The sequence below is a fragment of the Cydia amplana genome, chromosome 7, assembly GCF_948474715.1.
Source record: "Cydia amplana chromosome 7, ilCydAmpl1.1, whole genome shotgun sequence".
Taxonomy (NCBI): Eukaryota; Metazoa; Arthropoda; class Insecta; order Lepidoptera; family Tortricidae; genus Cydia; species Cydia amplana.
The window spans coordinates 17,439,200-17,458,942 of NC_086075.1; the positions used below are offsets into that span (position 1 = coordinate 17,439,200).

The 19,743-nt window shown below is 37.3% G+C and overlaps 1 protein-coding gene across 2 annotated transcripts in view; it reads right to left on the minus strand.

The window, feature by feature from the left end:
- The window catches only part of LOC134649557 (acetylcholine receptor subunit alpha-like), a 92,536-nt gene extending 73,146 nt beyond the window's left edge, over positions 1 to 19,390 (minus strand). The window contains exon 1 of one of the 2 annotated variants that reach the window (XM_063504333.1): positions 19,006 to 19,390. In XM_063504333.1, the coding sequence (XP_063360403.1) occupies positions 19,006 to 19,194 (189 nt within the window). In that variant the 5' untranslated portion in view covers positions 19,195 to 19,390. The remainder of the gene's footprint in view (positions 1 to 19,005) is intronic. The other variant, XM_063504332.1, reaches the window with a different exon arrangement.
- Between the last annotated feature and the right edge of the window lie 353 nt (positions 19,391 to 19,743).

Consider the following 19,743-nt stretch of genomic DNA (forward strand, 5'->3'; position numbering starts at 1 on the left):
GATGTCATCGTATGTACGCTGTGTAAATTAGACTAAAATATGCACCAATCGCATCCTGTCATATATTATGTATAATTTTCCTTAGCTAGTAGGCTAACGTCCGTATTAATATACCTCTGTGAAAGCCCACTCCTCGGGAGTCCTGCAACTAACGGAACTAGAGAAGGGCTGAGATTAAACGACCCGCCCTTAGCTTCAATACGTGACATCGTTATTTTAGTTCAGGCCGAGGACATACTTGTACTTCCTGCTCGTAGTTACCTTGTGTTGTGTGTGACTTAGCGTGTACTGTTGTTTAACCTTTCTTATGTGTGTGGTGGTCAAAAATCATAGGTTCATACCTCAGTTGTACCGTATAGAGCAGAAAAAAACTGATATACACATTCACAATTATTACTCATAAAAAAATATCAGAAAAAAACTTTCTTGAAAAGACCAAAAAAAATACTAAACATTCGGTCAGGATCCTTAAACATTAAAAAGAGGTTAAAAAGGAACACTTTAATAAAGTTTAAAGTTGCTTTTAAAACCGTTTTAAATTTAAAGATGAGATATTAATAAAATACAGCTAGGTAGGTATTATGTAGATTTATAAGTAATCCACGTGGATGTCGTTAAACTGTTAAACCTATACCGTAACACCTCTCTCGCTGAGTAGGTACCTCTGTTTTCAACCCTTATTTCACCCCTTAAGGAAGTTAATCCCAAAATGGAATGTATCTTACGTCTTTTTTCTGGTTAAAATCTGCCTATATGCCAAGGCACACCCATTCAGTCGCCTTTGCGTGAAGTGAGAACAGCTGGTACTTATCCAAACTTTAACATTTATACCTCCTAATAATTTAGCCCAGGCAATTTAGTGTTGTGAATAACGCTCATTTCGAGGCTTAAAGACTCGAACCCTTAAAACTCTCGAGGCTTAACGCCTCAAAGGCGGCAAATACGATTTCTTACATCCATACGCGTAAAATAAATAAATACAATTCTCCAATATAGTCGAGTCTTCAAGACTTCCGAGTCTTGAGGGCTCGAGTCTTTAAGCCTAAAAATAAGCGTTATTCACAACACTGCCAGGTATACAAATGAAAAATCCAAAACTTGCTACTGAATTTTGAATCTATAATGTAGGCAATAGAGTTGGTTTTGTATTATTTGAAAATTAAATTGAACAAGTACTTATGTTCTAAATTTCTTCGAACTCAATAAGTACTATAGCTAGGACCATCAGCCTTGTAGGTGGTTATTAGCGTGGAAGTTGCTTTACACTTCAACTAAGTAAAAGATATTATATTTTAAGGCCTGGTAAATTTTATCAACATTTAACTTTATACCTTATTTAAACAGAATCCTTCAGTTGAGCGAGCGGTTAATTCCTCTATGAGAGTACCTATATAACTTTCCAGCTAAAGTAATCGCACTCAGAGAATGAAACTTTAAATTAAAATGAAATTAAATATTTCATTTCATTCCGCGGATTAAACTTAAATAGCAAAAAGTAAAACGAACAATAAGCATGAACGAATGTAGAGCATGGCGGGTAACGCTGCGGTGGCAAAAGTTAGTCGAAAATATTATACAGTAGAACCTTGATAACTCGGGCCTCGGGAAGATGAAATCCTCGTTGGCGCAAAAACGCTAATGAAGGACAATCAGAGCCCAAAACCCTCGAAGGTTGAAATAGGGACTAAACCTCATTAGTCTGTGAAATGAAATGAAATTTAAAAATTAAAACATGTTTATTTCTAAATTGAGAAAGGTATGTTGAGATGGCTTCGACACGTTGAAAGAATGAGTGAAAGAAGGTTGACAAAGAGAGTAGAAGGGAGAAGTAGAAGAGGGAGTTGGAAGGGCAGACCTCGGCGGACTTTCTCTGGTCAGATCGGGGAAATCCTGAAGAAAGGCCAGGTCAAGAGCACCCTAAACCGGCGAGCGTGTATGAGGAATGTTATGAAAGTAACGGAAGCGAAAGAGGTATGTCAGGATCGTAGCAAATGGAAATCCGTGGTCTCTGCCTACCCCTCCAGGAAATAGGCATGATTATATGTATGTACGTTTATTTCTGCTTAAGGCCTTATCATCTCAAATACATTTCATTATTAACCTGGATAACTCTAAGAAAAAAATAATAGACATTTTCAACCTTATTAAAAATATTATTATTAATAGACGAAAACTCACACTCAATAACACATTTTTTTTATAAATTTCCCTAGATTTGTATTATCGAGGTTCCACTACAAAGTTGTGTGTTTGTGTTACGGCTTGTGGCGACAACATATTACGCGGTGTTCGCTCGTTTGCACTTTTATAATAAAACGGTACGGGGAGGCATTGTTACGCTTATGATAATAGATAGCGTAGCCCTTGTCGAGGCCTTCATGCGATTATTTGTGCCTAACCAGTACACTCGCGCGCGGCGCCACCCGCTGCTGGCGGAGGGCACCGCGCGCACGCGGGCGCACGCGCAGGCGCCGGTCGCGCGCGCGCACGCTCTGCTCAACTCCGTGCTCGAGGCACACCCGGAGTGTGATTTGTTTGCGAGTGCAATTGGACGACTGATGATTGAGTGTAAGAGAGTGATAGAGCGAGAGATGCCTGTAAGTAGTATTATATAATGTTGTTATGTATGTAAATACTTGTGTACCCTATGTATAAGTATTACTGTCTCCCAATTTGTGCCGCTGTGGCTTTAGCTGTTAAGGTACAATTGTCATAAACAATAAACAATAAACAATAAACAATGATATGAATAATAAATTGGATTCTTCGTAAAATTCTCTTTCACGTACAGGGTACAGGAAATTAAAGGGGTTCCGCGTTCATCCCGAAACACGTGAATATTTGTTTACAATCCTTATTTGACTTGTTATCGTTATTTACCATTTCTTTGATCCATGTATAGGTATTTAGTCTATTGAAAGTGTTCCAAATAAGGGGTGGTTCCACTGATGCCTTGTATTAAATATAAGGGCTGATTTAGACGGCGCGCGAACTCGCATGCGATTTTAGTTACATTGCGTACTGTTGGTTACGTCCAAATCAACTGACCGATCAAAACCCGCAATGTAATGAAACTCGCATGCGAGTTCTCGCATCGTCTAAATGGGCCCTAAGGGTCGGTTGTTTTTTTTTTAATAAGTTAAATAGTGACAAAATGCTGTTGTCAAGTTTCTGACCTTTAAACCCCATCTGGTTATTGTCAAATACTTGAAAACCCATAAAACCATATGGCTTTAAATTGTAGGGAAATTTGACAAAAATTTTAACAAACTTAACACTCTGAACAGAAGTATATATAAAATCCCGCTGTGTTGGCGTATGGATTACACGTAATATTTCCCATACGTCGGTTTGGGACGTAGATTACTTCTCTATGACTCCACAATAGGCATTGTAAGGTATTTACAAAGGATGGAAGTCTCCACACATAGGTAATCTTGTATAACCAGGTATCACCACGATAATTAAATATACCTACTATAAACTATTATAAACTTATTTATTATAAAGTGCGTAACCACTCTTTAAGAATGACTCACGCTAGAACGGTCCGGGTCGCTGAGGCATCCGACACTTCTGAAAAAATCATCACGTGTTCACCAATCACCTGACATAGAAAACGAAGTATAGGGGGCCCGGTTTTACCCGCACCATTCTAGCGTGAGTCATCCTTAATGGGTGGATGCAATTTTTATAATAAATAAGTTTATACTTTGCATTCTCACATATGCATGTATGTATGTATGTATGTATGTATGTATAAACTCTTTATTGTAGGTACAAAACACAGAACACAAATGTATGGCACAGGATAGGCAGTAGAAAGGCGAACATACAACATATCGTGGTGAGTGTGAGTTGTGTTGTTGTGTTAAATGCTTCGTCTGTTAAGTATGTGATCTGTGGTCAGGGGATGGAATTATGCCGCTTCTGCAGCATTCTGGCAACGTGCCCGTGACTCAGGTTGCAGATTAGATAGTGATGGATTCTAGTTCTAGTGTCACTCACTATGTGGTTATTCTGTCTTGGTATTGTAGCGCTGAAATCTAATAGAAAATGTTAGAATCATGATCAAGGAAATAATGAAAATGAATCGTATCAAAGTCAAAGGCACTCAAAACATAACTATCTCTTTGGTAAAAAAATAGGTACTCTACTTTTTACACATGGCTATACGACGGTATACCTATACAATAACATTGACATTGGATTGGCAAAATAAAATTAAAAGTGTATATATTATTAACCTTTCATACATGTGTAGTGGTGGTGTGGTGTCCAAAAATCTTGGGTTACTTTCTCGGCTGTGTTGTATAGAGAAGAAAAAAAGGTACTCGAAAAAAATACCAAGAGATTAGGTACTAAAATTAGGTCAAGATTCTAAAACTGAAACAAGATAAGAGGTTAGAAGACAATTTTTGTGACATCCCAGGTCCAGGGCCTTACCATGATGTCCTTATTGCGATTCTGTTTAGGACCTAAACTGCATCGCTAAAGGACAGTAAGTTGAGGTATATACTTAAGTTACATAGCTCCGTCCTTTAGCAATTCAGTTTAGGTCCTAAAAAGAATCGCAATAAGGACATCATGGTAAGGCCCCAGGTGTTTCAAATTCTAATTTTGTGAATCATAGATACTTTAGAGATTAGAAATTCTAAAACATACGAGTATAATACAATTGTATTATTAAAATACAACCCTGCCCTTAAATACATATGTACATATATGTACACTAGGTTAAAACGCAGTTGGGAATAAGTAGCCGTAAAAATAATTTAGCGTACGAGCAACTTTTAACTGCGCGGTGCCCGGAGCCGTCAGAAGTTATGTTAGGTTAAAATTTTCGCCTTTTAGGGTTCCGTACCCAAAGGGTAAAAACGGGACCCTATTACTAAGACTCCGCTGTCCATCTATCCCTCCGTCCGTCAGTCTGTCACCAGGCTGTATCTCATGAACCGTGATGGCTAGGCGGTTGAAATTTTCACAGATGATGTATTGCCGTTGTCGCTATAACAACAAATAATAGGTACTAAAAACAGAATATAATAAATATTTAAGTGGCTCTCATACAACAAACGTGATTTTTTTTTGCCCTTTTTTTTGCGTAATGGTACGGAACCCTTCGTGCGCGAGTCCGACTCGCACTTGGCCGGTTTTTCTAACTTATTTGGCGCTCGTGTAAGCGCATATGAGTAATCGCGAATAGGAAACTACCAGGGGGCCGATTTTTGAATTTCGATCGCTCGATTTCGTCACTCGAAAATTGGTGGAAAACGGCGAAATGCTATTTTTTGAAATACGAGCGATCGAAATTTGGAATCTATTGGTATTGACCACTCGATTTCAATTCTATTACTAGAATTTAAATGCCTAACAGTGGATATATTAATTAACGAAATACACGAAATCGAGTGGTCGAAATTCAAAAATCGGCCCCCATGTCTGTCCACAGTCATATGTGAAGGTACCTTTTTTCCCAAGGATGCTTTTCTAGTAAATGAGGATGACATAACTAAAAAACTTAGCTTTTACAGATTTAACCATTTTGTTGATAGGTATTTTATATAAGATATTTTAAGCATTCCTTTCCAAATGTGAAATAGAACAATCTTCTTATTTTTCAACAAGCAGACTTACGAGCATACAATGTACAATTGTACATATATTATAAGAAACAAGACTGTACACAAAGTTTTTTTAACCTTTATCCATATTTTGTTATAATTATTATAGGTCATACATACTAAACAACATGCACTTTAACTGCCAGAAATAGCAAAAAAAAGTTAAGCTACATACTTATTTACCTTCCAGAGTTGAAAAAATGCCCTGTATATTCTATATACAAGCATTACATATTGGAGCACCAATGGTTACACGTGTTAACTCACTAAACAAATTTATTCAACAACTCTCAGGTGTTGACTTCGAAAATTTTCCCGGAACACAAGTAATTTTTGTGCGTCAGTAAAATATTATCATTTCACAGCAAGTCCCAAACCCTTCGCGGCCGGACCATGACGCCCCTAGCCTCGCAACCCCTGACCAGAATAAATTAATTACTTATGTAAATTCCTTTACCTAGTCGCAAATTTGGGCCAGTTTTATAAATAGCTCCAACCATTTTTACCATGGCTGTCGTAAAGTCGTATAGTGGTTGGGTTTTATGGGAGTAATATATCACTAGCCTATTGTACTGTCCTACCGCAACCCCTAGTTTGCGCAAAAAGGTTTGGGCTGCAGTCCCCACACTATTTAAATGTGAATTAGTTGACTGAGTGACTGAAAGACGATGTTTTACTTGAATTTCGGCAATATCAAAATATTAAAAAAAGGCTGTGAAGGCCTTTTCCTCGATGTCTCGATGTAATAAAACAAATTTATTTTGAATTCAAAATTTGTGTTATTTTAGAGACGAGCGTAGGTACAACCTAATCATTATTGAGTCTCAAAATGGAAATGTGTTACGCTAACGAAACGTAAAGACTATTTTTTTATTCGCGCACATAAATAGGTATATAAACCTAAAACCGAATAGGAAGTGTCAAGTGAGGAATCCACGTATAGCCCGGCCTTTCGCAACCCTCCGGCGCGGCGCTTTAGTCACATTTACGTCCCCGAGCCGCCGCTACTCTGCCCGTTATGGCCGCCGAGTTATAGTTATGACTTTATGACTGTGTCCATAATCACTGATGCACTCTTGGTAATCACTTAATTTACTAGAGTACGGATTCCACCTAATTGAGAGTTGCGGCGTTGTGTGCAGACACACACACGGCACAGTTAAACACTGTGATCCGACAAGTTACGATGTGTCGTAAAAATATTACGAATTAATTTTACCTTGCACAAACAGTATCGCTTAAGAGCTCTCTAGAGACGTAAACTTTTAGGACATTGTAACGTAAATAAAAACCGTTGTTCAATTATTTTGCAAGCTATAGTGAGTGAAGATTCGCGACGGAAGTACTTACACCGAGTACGTGCGTCTACAAGGGAAAGTTTCTTCACAACGACTTCCCGGCTTTCAACTCATTTAAACCTTTGTTTATTATTCTTGTAGGTACTCGCTGATGTTTAACTCGAACTCGATAACAAAGATACTCTTGTAAACTAGGTCGGGATTTACGAAGTTATGAGGTCGGGACTTAACCCTTAAATGCATGATTTATTCTTTTTGTCCGAAATTAATATATGTATCACATAATTGATTGCCGTTTCTAGGTAAAATAGTAAAAAAAATTATATCATCGATTTTCACTGCGAAATCAGTGTTAAAAGTTGCATAGGCTAAATTATATTTTTGGAAATATATAGCTATTAGTAAAGGGTATAGGAATAATCTTAACTGCCATCAGGAATGTACACTATTTATGATGTTCCTATGATAAAGTTTGTATATATAAAATAATTACAAACCCCGAAAAATCTGCCCAAAATCACATACTCAAAATCATCAACTTCCAGGTTTTTCCAAGTTTTCCGACATTTCGTCTATAAAAAAATGTAATTTTTATAAATTAAAATACTGCGTAAATTTATGTAATAATTCGGAAAATTTATTAGTTTTACTATTGAAATAGTATACAGGAATAAATAGAATTTGTTTAACCCTTAATCTGTGAGCTGTCTAATGCTTTGTAGACATTTGGCAACACTATGCATTTAAGGGTTAAGAAAATTTTATAGGTTTTGAAAAAAGACGCGTTTGGTCAAATGAAAGTTAGTCTGACGAAACATGAGACTTTCAAACATTTTCGAATTGCGACAGGATACTTTCCCAGGTCGCATGGTCGTAAATGAGGGGACTCTGTTACAAGTGTACTCTGAGAAAATAAGACATAATAACTGTGGCATAAGACAGTCTTCCTCGCGTTATCCCGGCATTTTTGCCACGGCTCATGGGAGCCTGGGGTCCGCTTGGCAACTAATCCCAAGAATTGAATAGCCTGATACAAAGGCTGTCCATCGCAATCCAACGCGGCAACGCAGCGAGCGTGATGGGCACGGGACGGGTTTTAGTAGGTAGTTTATTTTTACATATTTATTAGTTTTGTTTAAGTTTCGACATTAGTATTAACCCTAAAAATACAAAGACCTAAATGTAGACAAAGTAGCGGTGAAACAGCCTAGCCGGCCGGACGTGGGCTAATACCCCACGGGAATGCAGATGGTGATAGCGAGACCCACAGGGACATAAAATATTCACCTGCCGAGATTCCGCTCTAATAAAAGCCTAATGTGGCGGCCGAGCAATAGAAATAACTGTAGTCATTTAGTTAGCGCCGGTTAAGCAGACAACGGCGTTTTTCTCAATTTTAATCGTATTCCGAATTTTAATCGCAGGTAAAATGCCATTATTTATTCACTGAGTTACTCGTATTACGGAAACAAATTATCACAAGAATTGTCATTACTTATCTCTAAAACAGGACCAATTACAGAAAACTTACTATGATACTACTGTTCGTTAGAATTTAATTCAATTTTCGTGTATTGAGAAACTAATAGGATCATTATTGTTAATGTACACAAATTTATATTAATTAGGTAACTACATCATACACAAAGTTAGGCTTTTCTGCACCATCAAACTGTACAGGATAAAGAAGTCTTTGTTTGACAACTTGGACAGCAGTTTTCAGTGTGAGCCTTTCACATAAGTAAAGTCAAAAATGTTAAAGTAAAATAATTAATTATGATTTCCTTTTTTACTCCTGTGGCTTAACGAAGATTTAGTGTTTGTGTCGAAATAAGTTATCAAAAATTTAATAGTCCGAAACGATGCAATAAATAACTCAGTATCATACTTCGCAGGACAATAAATTTGTTGTTACTGGGGCGGAATTGCTCCACAAGGACTATTCAGATTTGAAATATATGATACCAGTAGCGACGTATTTGCGGCGTTTGGGGTTGAAACCCCAGGGTTTCAGGGGGTTTCAGGGCTCCAGGGGCCGTATGGGCCTAGTAGTAGGGCAAACCTTGGCTTATCGGTGATACTTGGTAATTCGGTGATACTGCGTTATAATCTTACACAGTTCTCACCATGAAGAAATGCGAGCTATAAAATTGTTGGCAGCTGTTAGTTTTGATGCTTGCAATTGGGTTGGCAGAGATTTAATTGCTTACATTTCAGCATTGTAAGCTCAGCGTAAGATAACAACGCATCATCACCGAATTACCAAGTATCACCGATAAGCCAAGGTTTGCCCTACAAATTTTTGTACATATTCCAAAAAATATTTTGAACTTTCTTTGAGTAACTATGGGTTCCAAATTCAAAAACAAAACAAATGCTTCTGGGTCTCGGGAGGCTATGATGAGCTATCATAGCGTCTTATAAAAACATTTATTGAAGACTCTGGGTCCATAGTTTAAAAAGGCTTAGGTATAGAGGCTTCTGGTGACCATGCTGCTGGCCAATACCTATTTCGTTCAGCGGATCAGCATTGCTATCCGGTAGGGCAACGGGCCAGCCTTATGGGGACCGAATCGACGAACCGACCGAAGCGATTTTTTTTATAAGTTTTTAATACAAGTGTTTTATTTTTATTATGTTTTATCTACCTGTATTTCGTTGTATCAATAAAATACCTACCTCTATATTGCAGTGATTTCAGTCTTAAACGTACACAACGTACGTACGTTAAAACGAAAATAGTTCCTGATATCAATTTAATTCCACTTTTAGTAAGTCCCTCTCGCGATAAACAAGTGCGATTATGACTTAAACAAAGTTGGTGTCATATTTTTAAAATCGGAATATACCTCTTTGTCCATTCCGAAGCTCCATTAGCATATTGATGATGTTGGTATGAAAGTGTTTTTGTGTCATATGCAAATTAAATATTCGTCATGAGTAAGTAGCTAATAAAATTGGCTGGTGTGTATTAACTAATGGGCAACGAATTATTATTTTTTCATGAATAAACTATTGTTGTTATTTTGGCCCGTCAGTCACACAGCGACAATATCTTGCAACTGTTTACCGGCGGAGGTCAGAGTGACAGGCCAGCAAAACATTGCAGTTAAGAATAGTACCTATAGAAAACTAATTTTAAGGCCACAATTGCTCTTTTTAAAATTCGAATACTGCTCCAAGTTTCAGGATATGTCGCCGAAGCATGGACGGAATGGCGGCACTTCATCAAGTACCTAGCTACGTTCGTACTCAATGAGGCCTTTGAAATCTTTGAAAGCTTTCTCAAATAACGGCCGTAATCACTGAGCGTTGCGTAATATCGGGAATTGCCCCGTCGCGCCCGATTACAATGAAGTGACGTCACAAAGATGTGTCCGTCTCAGTTAAGTCGCCGGCTATATTTGAGAATAAAAGTGATATTTTCGTAAATGGTATAAAAAAGCGGCCAAGTGCGAGTCGGACTCGCCCATGAAGGGTTCCGTATTTAGGCGATTTATGACGTATAAAAAAAAACTACTTACTAGATCTCGTTCAAACCAATTTTCGGTGGAAGTTTACATGGTAATGTACATCATATATTTTTTTTAGTTTTATCATTCTCTTATTTTAGAAGTTACAGGGGGGGGGACACACATTTTACCACTTTGGAAGTGTCTCTCGCGCAAACTATTCAGTTTAGAAAAAAATGATATTAGAAACCTCAATATCATTTTTGAAGACCTATCCATAGATACCCCACACGTATGGGTTTGATGAAAAAAAAATTTTTGAGTTTCAGTTCGAAGTATGGGGAACCCCAAGAATTTATTGTTTTTTTTCTATTTTTGTGTGAAAATCTTAATGCGGTTCACAGAATACATCTACTTACCAAGTTTCAACAGTATAGTTCTTATAGTTTCGGAGAAAAGTGACTGTGACATACGGACGGACAGACAGACGGACAGACGGACAGACGGACAGACAGACAGACATGACGAATCTATAAGGGTTCCGTTTTTTGCCATTTGGCTACGGAACCCTAAAAAGATGTGAATTTGGCAACAGTGTCATAAATTTCATATTTTCAACGAAGTACGAGTATGAGCGAATGTCACAAAGATGTGGCCGTCTCAGATGCCAATTTAAACATACATGTTGATGTCTAAATCATGTAATTTTGTTATAATTCGCCCGTGCGTCTCGCTTGCGCCTATACATGTAGGTACGAATGAGTGTGAGTGAAATGCACGCGCGAAGGATAACAAAATGACATAATTTTGATCTTAAAATGCATATTCCAATTGGCCTCGCAGTTAAGTCGCCTGCTACATACATTTGGTAATACAAGTCACATTTTCGTAGACTTAACATAGAGGCACTTTACATTGGATAATATATTGTGTGTTTAGTATTGTTGAGTTCGAATATCGGATGTTTAATAACGTTAATAATAGATAGCATTCAGCACTCTAGTAACGGTTACAAAGATACCGCTATAATCAATTGTATTGAGACCTATAAGCGATATTTGTATCACTACTGTCTATCTTTGCCACGAATAAACAATTTCTATTTCTAATAGTGGTGCAGCGTTATGTGCGTTAATCCAATAAGTGTCGAATTAGATCAGCGACGAATGTTTATCTAACATATAATAAAAACGTGTTATTTCTTTGCGTGGGTAATTTCCCAGCAGCTATTAGGGTTCGTCAATAAACAACCGACAAGTAATTCATATTTTTTCATTATTTACCTAACTAACTTTGTCATCTATTATATGAACTCTACTTTGCAAATGTGAAAGTAACTCTGTCTGCCCACCTGTTACCTCTTTACGCTTAAAACACTGAACCGATTTAGATGAAATTTGGTATGGAGATAGTATGAGACTCTGGGGAGAACATAGAAATATGGAACATCTTCTTTAAACGTTGTAGACCTCTTAAGAAAGGATGGTTCGAATTAAAGCCCTAAAGGGTAAAAATGGGGTTGAAAGTTACGATCACGAAGTTTTTAACTGCCAACTTCATTTTAAAATAATATGCAAGGGATTCGTAGAGGAGAAGCAAGCACGTACTACTCGCCTTACCTACCTACCTAGCAACTACCTACCGTACCGTACCTAGTGTCCTTGTCCAACTCTAAAGGCGAATTCAAAGATTGCATATAGTTACCTACTTTAGAAATTAGGACGGGTGCCGCCGTGGCCGTGTAGCCTAGAGGTTAATATTTATTTTCTTGTTAAAGTTTATGTTACTAGATTACTGGTTGGGATATATCGTAGCCAACCCTAACATCCATAATTCACTGGATCCATGCAAACCATTTTATACCACAACAAATAACGTTATTGATACAAAATTAAATAAACGCGCGCACGCCTCCGCCCAAAGTAAATAACCATCGGCGATCAGATGGATAAATATAAACACAATAAATGTGATGTGTTCAACCAAAAAGAACAACTTTGTCGAATGATGATTAGATAATTTCGAGTTGCAACTTTTTGCGGCAGTAGGTTAGTAACTTAAAAGTTGTATAATAAGCAATGTACCTATTCACCATAATATGTATAAGCTTTGCATTGTTTGGGATTTAACTCCCTTATTTATTAAACTTAGCATACCTTAGTTAAATTGTATCTCTTTCCAACAAACACAAATGCCGACATGACAAATAGGGACACGTTTATGTCGTTTACGAACGTCTGTGAGATTGTTCCTAAACATATTTATTTACATACGAAGCTGACATTAATGACGTTACTTTTTGAATAAATATTTGGGGAGATAAAATAAGATAAGATTAATATCTTATCTTATTTTCTCTCCCCAAATATCTTATCTTATTTTCTCTCCCCAAATATTTATTCAAAAAGTAACGTCATTAATGTCAGCTTTGCCCTACTTGTCACGAGCTGTCAAAACACTCTAATATAGCTCCAGTTTTTCGATCATCTCACCTTCAAGCCCCTAAATTTTTCATGCCGCACGAAATGTTTGCAGGAAATGAACAGACGTAAAAATAAAATTTGGAGATATCTCAAATGTACCTAAGTTACGCGTGAAACGAAACGTCGACGTTTTCCGACACTCCCCCATTCAGGTGCAAATTATTATTTAAAAATCTTGTTCCACATTTTAGACTTAACTTATTGAAGCGCGTTCAGAAACGAACTCAATGAAATTATAATACCATATTTAAATGCGAATATTACTGCTGCTTTTTTAGAACAGCCACAGTGCAGACGTACCTAAACAAAACGACGTTTAGTTAAAAAAAATTTGACTTGATATTACTGTCGAGGTACTGGAATGAGAGTTACCTACCATATCAATACCATATTTTTAAAGATCGAGCGAGCGAGTGCACGAAACTAATTTATTTTAAGTATCATGTTTATTTTAAATGTCCATTCGAGAATAATGCAGGTTTTAATGAAAATGTGGAATGAATCCAAAGTATTCTAATTTGTTTTAATATTGTAGATGATAATGATGCAGTATCACAAAAATGTTACCGTTCTTGTTTTGCTCCAGGTTGTGTTTATATACTCAGATTTTCCCTTCTAATAATTGAGGCTAGAGTCAGGACAAGATAACTCTACAGCGATTTTGATAGCACAGACTGTGCAAGTGTTATTTTAAACGTCATAATTCTATGAAATGATGACGTTTAAAATAGCACTGGCACAGTCTGTGCTATCAAAATCGCTGCAGAGTTAGCTTGTTCTGACTCTACACACTACGATGTGCTACGACGTACCGTCAGGTCAGATACGCGCTACGAGCGTACCGAAATGGTACGGGAAAACCCATATGTAGCGAAAAGCGCCTACGAACAGAGATCTCACCTAGCGGGTTGCTGGCAGTGAATGTGGCCGAATAGGAAAATGTTACGTTTACACGACAATAGGCTATGTAGCCTATTAGTCATGTGACTAATTTTCATTTAGGGTATCAATCGATCGGGTTTGTTTTTAGGATCAAATGTCTATATGGGACCCATTGCATTAAAGTAACACAAAAGTCAGAAATTGTAGTCAAATGCCGACAGTCGCACTTCACTCGCGAAACGCCCTATACAAAACGGCAAGGGAACGTGACGTCAAGGTCTCTGGCCCATCTTGTAGTATGGACAAAACATGAAAATTGCGTTTTTGTCGGTGAAATATTGCGTTTATGTATATAGTTGCTATACAATATTTTTTAGGATGAAATGTAAGGAATCGAATGGTACCCTTACTTTTATCGTTTTCGGAAGTTAAAAAAAAACTTAAATTTTGAAACTTTCAGGTCCTGTAGTTTTGTAATTTTTCAATATTTTATTTTAATATCCACATTATTGTGATAAATTGCTCGTTTGCTATCTATTTTACTAGATTTTGTTATAAAATTCAACATGTGTCATCATCCCTATTAATGTATCCTTGGTCGATAACTAATATTGATAGCAATTATTATTTCGTCTTAATCCAGAAGATTACGTCACGTTCCGATATCACCAGTTACCTTATTCACCAAAACATCTTAACTCTGAGCCCATTTCCAATACATCTAGACCTCAAGATACAAAGCAAATAAGCATTGTTGGAGATCACACTATACTAGTCCTGTACATGCTCTTTAGTTAGCTATGAAATAACGCGCCTAATAAGCTTAGTCCAAAACTGTGCTTATGACATAACAAAATGATATCAACATTACATTGGTTACGCGCGCCTGCTTGCCCCACGACCCACTTATATGTGCAAAAGAGAACCACACATATATTCATCTAATTGAGATTAAAATGAAAATTTCTGAATATGGCCTTAACTTAGTTTCGCGTGTGTTTATATGTACATAGGTAGATATGTGGCGTAGGAACGGATCGAGCAAGATTAAAAGATAGGCATCGGAACATATACATGAAACCCTTTCCTTTGTCACATAACGATACCGCATATATCCTTCAATAATTAGTCCGGTCAATATTTGCGGTTCTGTCTACCTACATTATTGGACTTTAATTATTTGTCAAGTTATTTCAAATATCTTGTTAGAGTCTCAGCGGAAAGAGAAGAGTGTTGAAATGTATTGGCCCCACGTTGGGCGCCAATGTGAAGTGTTCTATAAGTTAAGCATCTATCGTTTTATCATAAATTCTATCTAACCTATAGGAAGTAAAACAGTACATTGAGCGTAATAGCTTCCACGGGATGAAATTTTAAAATAATAATAATACTAAAATTTTACATAACAAAGAAACATAACCCAGTAGAATGCAAGGACAATGCACATAAACTAAACCTTGCCAGATAAAACACAATAAAAGTAAAATTAAAATCAAAACTATATGAAGAAGGTTGATTTTTGTTTACATATATTTTATTGTAATTAGTGACTTTTGCTTGTCACCTGACGATGTATTCTACGACTCTTCTCTTTTCGTACAGTCTATACGGGTTAATCAATTCCTTCTGCCATGGTTATTGCCGTTATTGGTTACGTACGCCTTTTGGACTAAAAGCAAACTCATGCAATTTTGTCGTACCTAGTTATGATATAATGAACTCATTCTATTATAGGCCAGTAACAACATAGGTAGGTACTAATCTAAGAATGCTTAAGGCTTTATTATTGTGTTTATTACAGTTGTGTTCCGTCTGATGAAACAGAATGAATTCAAGAAATAGTTGATCGACCCGTTGGTAATATTTTTTAATAGGTACTTGTGTTGTACATTTTAACAGTGTTTTACCCATTACAGAATATAAACGCTGATGTAACTTCAAATCATGCAAATAAATTTAAATCTATGTTAAAAAACATTACCGTAACGTAATATATTGTAGTTATTAGTTACTTACTAATAGTAGTTAATTAATACTACTTAGTTATTCTAAGTTACATAACTAGAGACTGATGACCCCGCAGTCAAATTCATTTTTAGGGTTCCGTACCCAAAGGGTAAAAACGGGACCCTATTACTAAGACTCCGCTGTCCGTCCGTCCGTCCGTCCGTCCGTCCGTCCGTCTGTCACCAGGCTGTATCTCACGAACCGTGATAGCTAGACAGTTGAAATTTTCACAGATGATGTATTTCTGTTGCCGCTATAACAACAAATACTAAAAACAGAATAAAATAAAGATTTAAGTGGGGCTCCCATACAACAAACGTGATTTTTGACCGAAGTTAAGCAACGTCGGGCGGGGTCAGTACTTGGATGGGTGACCGTTTTTTTTGCTTGTTTTGCTCTATTTTTTGTTGATGGTGCGGAACCCTCCGTGCGCGAGTCCGACTCGCACTTGGCCGGTTTTTTGAGTTTTGCGGGGCTATGACTATATTTAAGAGTAAGTAACTCTTAATATGTTATTAAATAAATAATTATATATTTTTATAACTAAGTAATAATTTTACATAGGCCACTCTAGGTAAGTAATTTAGGCGATTGATCAGATAACTTCAGCCGTCAGTTTATCCCAGCTGAGCTAATACAAACTTTTTAAGTCGCCACCGAAGAAAAGTAGAAAACAATGTAACAAAGAATGAAATACAAAATATCAAATCGAAAAGTTGACCAACTTTCACCAACTCCGATAAGGATACTGCAATAATAATATAAACAATCCACTTACAGTAACGTTGACGGATAGACGATCAAACATATCCAAAATTGGGTAATATTTATTTTATTGAGATTTATGTTCTCAATTATTGTACAACTTGTGTAAATTGCGATTTTCCTCAGAAAACAAAACATTCGGCCCGATTCGAACTACAATAAGATAAGATACGTCATTTTTTCTGTTTGAGGAAACATCGCTTTTGACACTGATTAATCCATATCGTATCTAGACGTAATATATGACGCATCTTAAAGGTAGAATCGGGCCGTTTGGATGTAACATTATAATCCAAAACAACGAAGAAAACTGTGGAATACTCGTAATTACCTTTGTAGCTTAATGTCACTATGACAGCAAACATGTTTGGATTCACCTTCTACACTAGAAAATAAATAATACCTAATAGATTCAGGTAAAATTACTAAAAGTCTAGTCATTTCCTTAAGTAAGATTAGTCTAAGGCTAGCTTACCTACGAGAGAATTCATCAAGCTCTTCAGGTTGTAAGCCTTGCTTTAGATACATATAGGTAGGTATATAAATACTTAGCTATTATATAGGCACCTACACTCTGAAAACGTTATTTTCTTCAAACGAGTAATAAAAACACCCCAATTTTAACCAATAACCTTTAACAAGCCATTTGAACGCTTGAATTTAACATCATTTGTGTATTAATGAAATTACTTCCACCTCGCCACGTTAATGACTGGGCCACTGACTTTATAATATTATCAATTACTGGTAGCTATCGGAACGCCACAAGGCAAGGGTCCGGCGGTTATTAGGCCAGATGCTGTTGACCGCCTATGGCCTAATTTATCATGTTAACTAATTATTTTCTCATTACATTATCCAAGAGTGATTGTTTTAATTAGCGAAGCGAATTTTATGTTACATTTTTTTTATGAATACAGATATTATTAAGAGTAGTACTTAGTAAGATGGCTACTGAGCTAGAATTTCGTAATAAAATGGATCTAATAAGTATAGCATTCACTGATATTATTAAACAAGCAGCGTTATACAGGATGCTTCCTGTAACAGGATCAATAAATTAAACTAAAGGCTGTACTCCTCAAACTGACCAACATTTGTTCAGCAACTTTTAAATATTATGAATCCTTTAGACATCCTCTTTTTCATACAAAATAAATATTGCCTCCAATGCACGCTAACATCAGTGTGTTCGACGTTGCTTGTCACGCTTTAAACGTAACAAAATTTGCAATACATTGCGTCTTAGAATAAACTTTAAAGTGTAATAAAAATCAAACATGAGTTATTTTCAAAAGTTGCTCAACAAATGTTGGTCAGTTTGAGGAGTACAGCCTACAGTTTAATTTATTGCTCCTGTTACAGGAAACACTCTGTATAATTAAAGTATAATTACTACTTACTACCTATTGTATACCCTAATTGTATAACCTACTCGTAACATAGGTACTAATAGGTACCTATTAATTAAATGAAAAATCCACTGTTACACTATCTGGTCTAATCAAAGTAGTATACTTTTACGAAAATTATAAATACACTCTCCACAGTATTTTTAACACATTTGTATCTTAGTTACTCTCACGTAACATATGTATATAAATAGGTTTTAAAAGAAAATTGTTTTTTGAAAGCGTGAGTTTTTGATAGTCCCTACAAAACTCGCGTTATGTCCTCATTAACATGTGATAAATAGATAGCTTTAGGTGTGATAATGATTACACATTCAAAAGAAACTTTATATATTGCTTAGTTACCTAATAAATTGCTCTTTGTTTCAGAACTCCCTTTAGTTCAATATTCAGGCTTAGTAAAATGAATAACTAAACCGATAATAACCTAATCCGCTTTCCCGTTGTCGGGTTTCAAACAAATTATTGTACCGGATAATGGATTGGATCATTTTGTTGCAATTGAGACTATTAATCAGTTGAAAGGGTTTATAACGGCCTAATCCAATACAGCGCACAACAAAATAATTGTTCCCTTTTAGTTAATTACACCTCAGACACCGCAAGCTCACTCCAAGCGATTACATGACAGGCACCTCCCCAGAGGCTCGATACCTTTATTCCCATGTTTACGAATGCCCATCCACAGACATCCATAATAAAGAAACCTTTCCTCCTGACCAAACAATAATAACGAGTTTGAAGAAAATCGGGGGTCCGTTTCTACTTCGGTGATTTATGGTATCTGATTTGTAATACATAGGAAGAGACAGCGCGGCGTCTCGCGAGGATAGGGACGTGGGCTCCGCGCGAACTCTTACAAATATACCTTTCGACTTAGGCAGATTAGTGTAAAGCTCAAGTGTCCTACAAAAATCGGGGCGCGGGCCCGAGGCGTTGATGCGATTCATGTCTATTTAAATTCCAAATGCGGCGCGCAAGTGCAACCAAGGTATGTGTTCGCACTGCACCCTCGATGTAGGTCAGTATCGGCCCTCGGTGCACATGCAGGGCACGCGCGAGCGAGCCGTTCGGCAACTTACGACGTCAATGAGCTGGCTGAGTTTGAGTTTGATGCAGACGCGGAGGACATCGGTGGTGTTGACGACGGGCCGGACCAGCTTGTTGTAGTTGGAGAGCAGGTCGTCGTAGAGGCGCTTGGCGTCGGGGTTGCCGGCGGTGGCGGCGCGGGCGAGGCAGCAGGCCGCCAGCCACCATACGAGCGCGGCCATCAGCTCTCGGGGTCGGGCATCGTTACGTAAGGCTGGAGCGGACGGACGGCCCGGGCGCGACGCGGCACGGTACTGCCGCGCGCCTCTCGCCCCGCCCGCCGCGCCTCCCGGCCCTACCCCGCGCGCCGAAGAATCACCGTCCGACGCGACACTCTTTTGTATATTAGCTCGTCGCTCGCTGTTCGGTTTAATTAACGGACCAAGAAAAACGAAACGGCTTGTTACAATAAATAAAACTTATTTTGATAATTATCTTATACAGCTTTTTGCTGAGATGGATACTTTTTATTTGAATATTTTCTTAGCAGAATACAACAAGAATCTCGAATTACAAAACTTTGGATAAGTAAGTAATCGAATTTCTGTTTACGTTACTTCCCATTAAGTGATAATTATTTTATCCTTGGGACTTGACTTTTAATTAGTTAAGTTGAACATAAATTATCGATAAGTCGGATTAAGGGGAAACTCTGGGCGTCGTTTTAGACAAAACGATAAACGCAAGTCTTATTAATTTTGGTTGAAAATTTTGCTTCGGGTGTGTTTTAT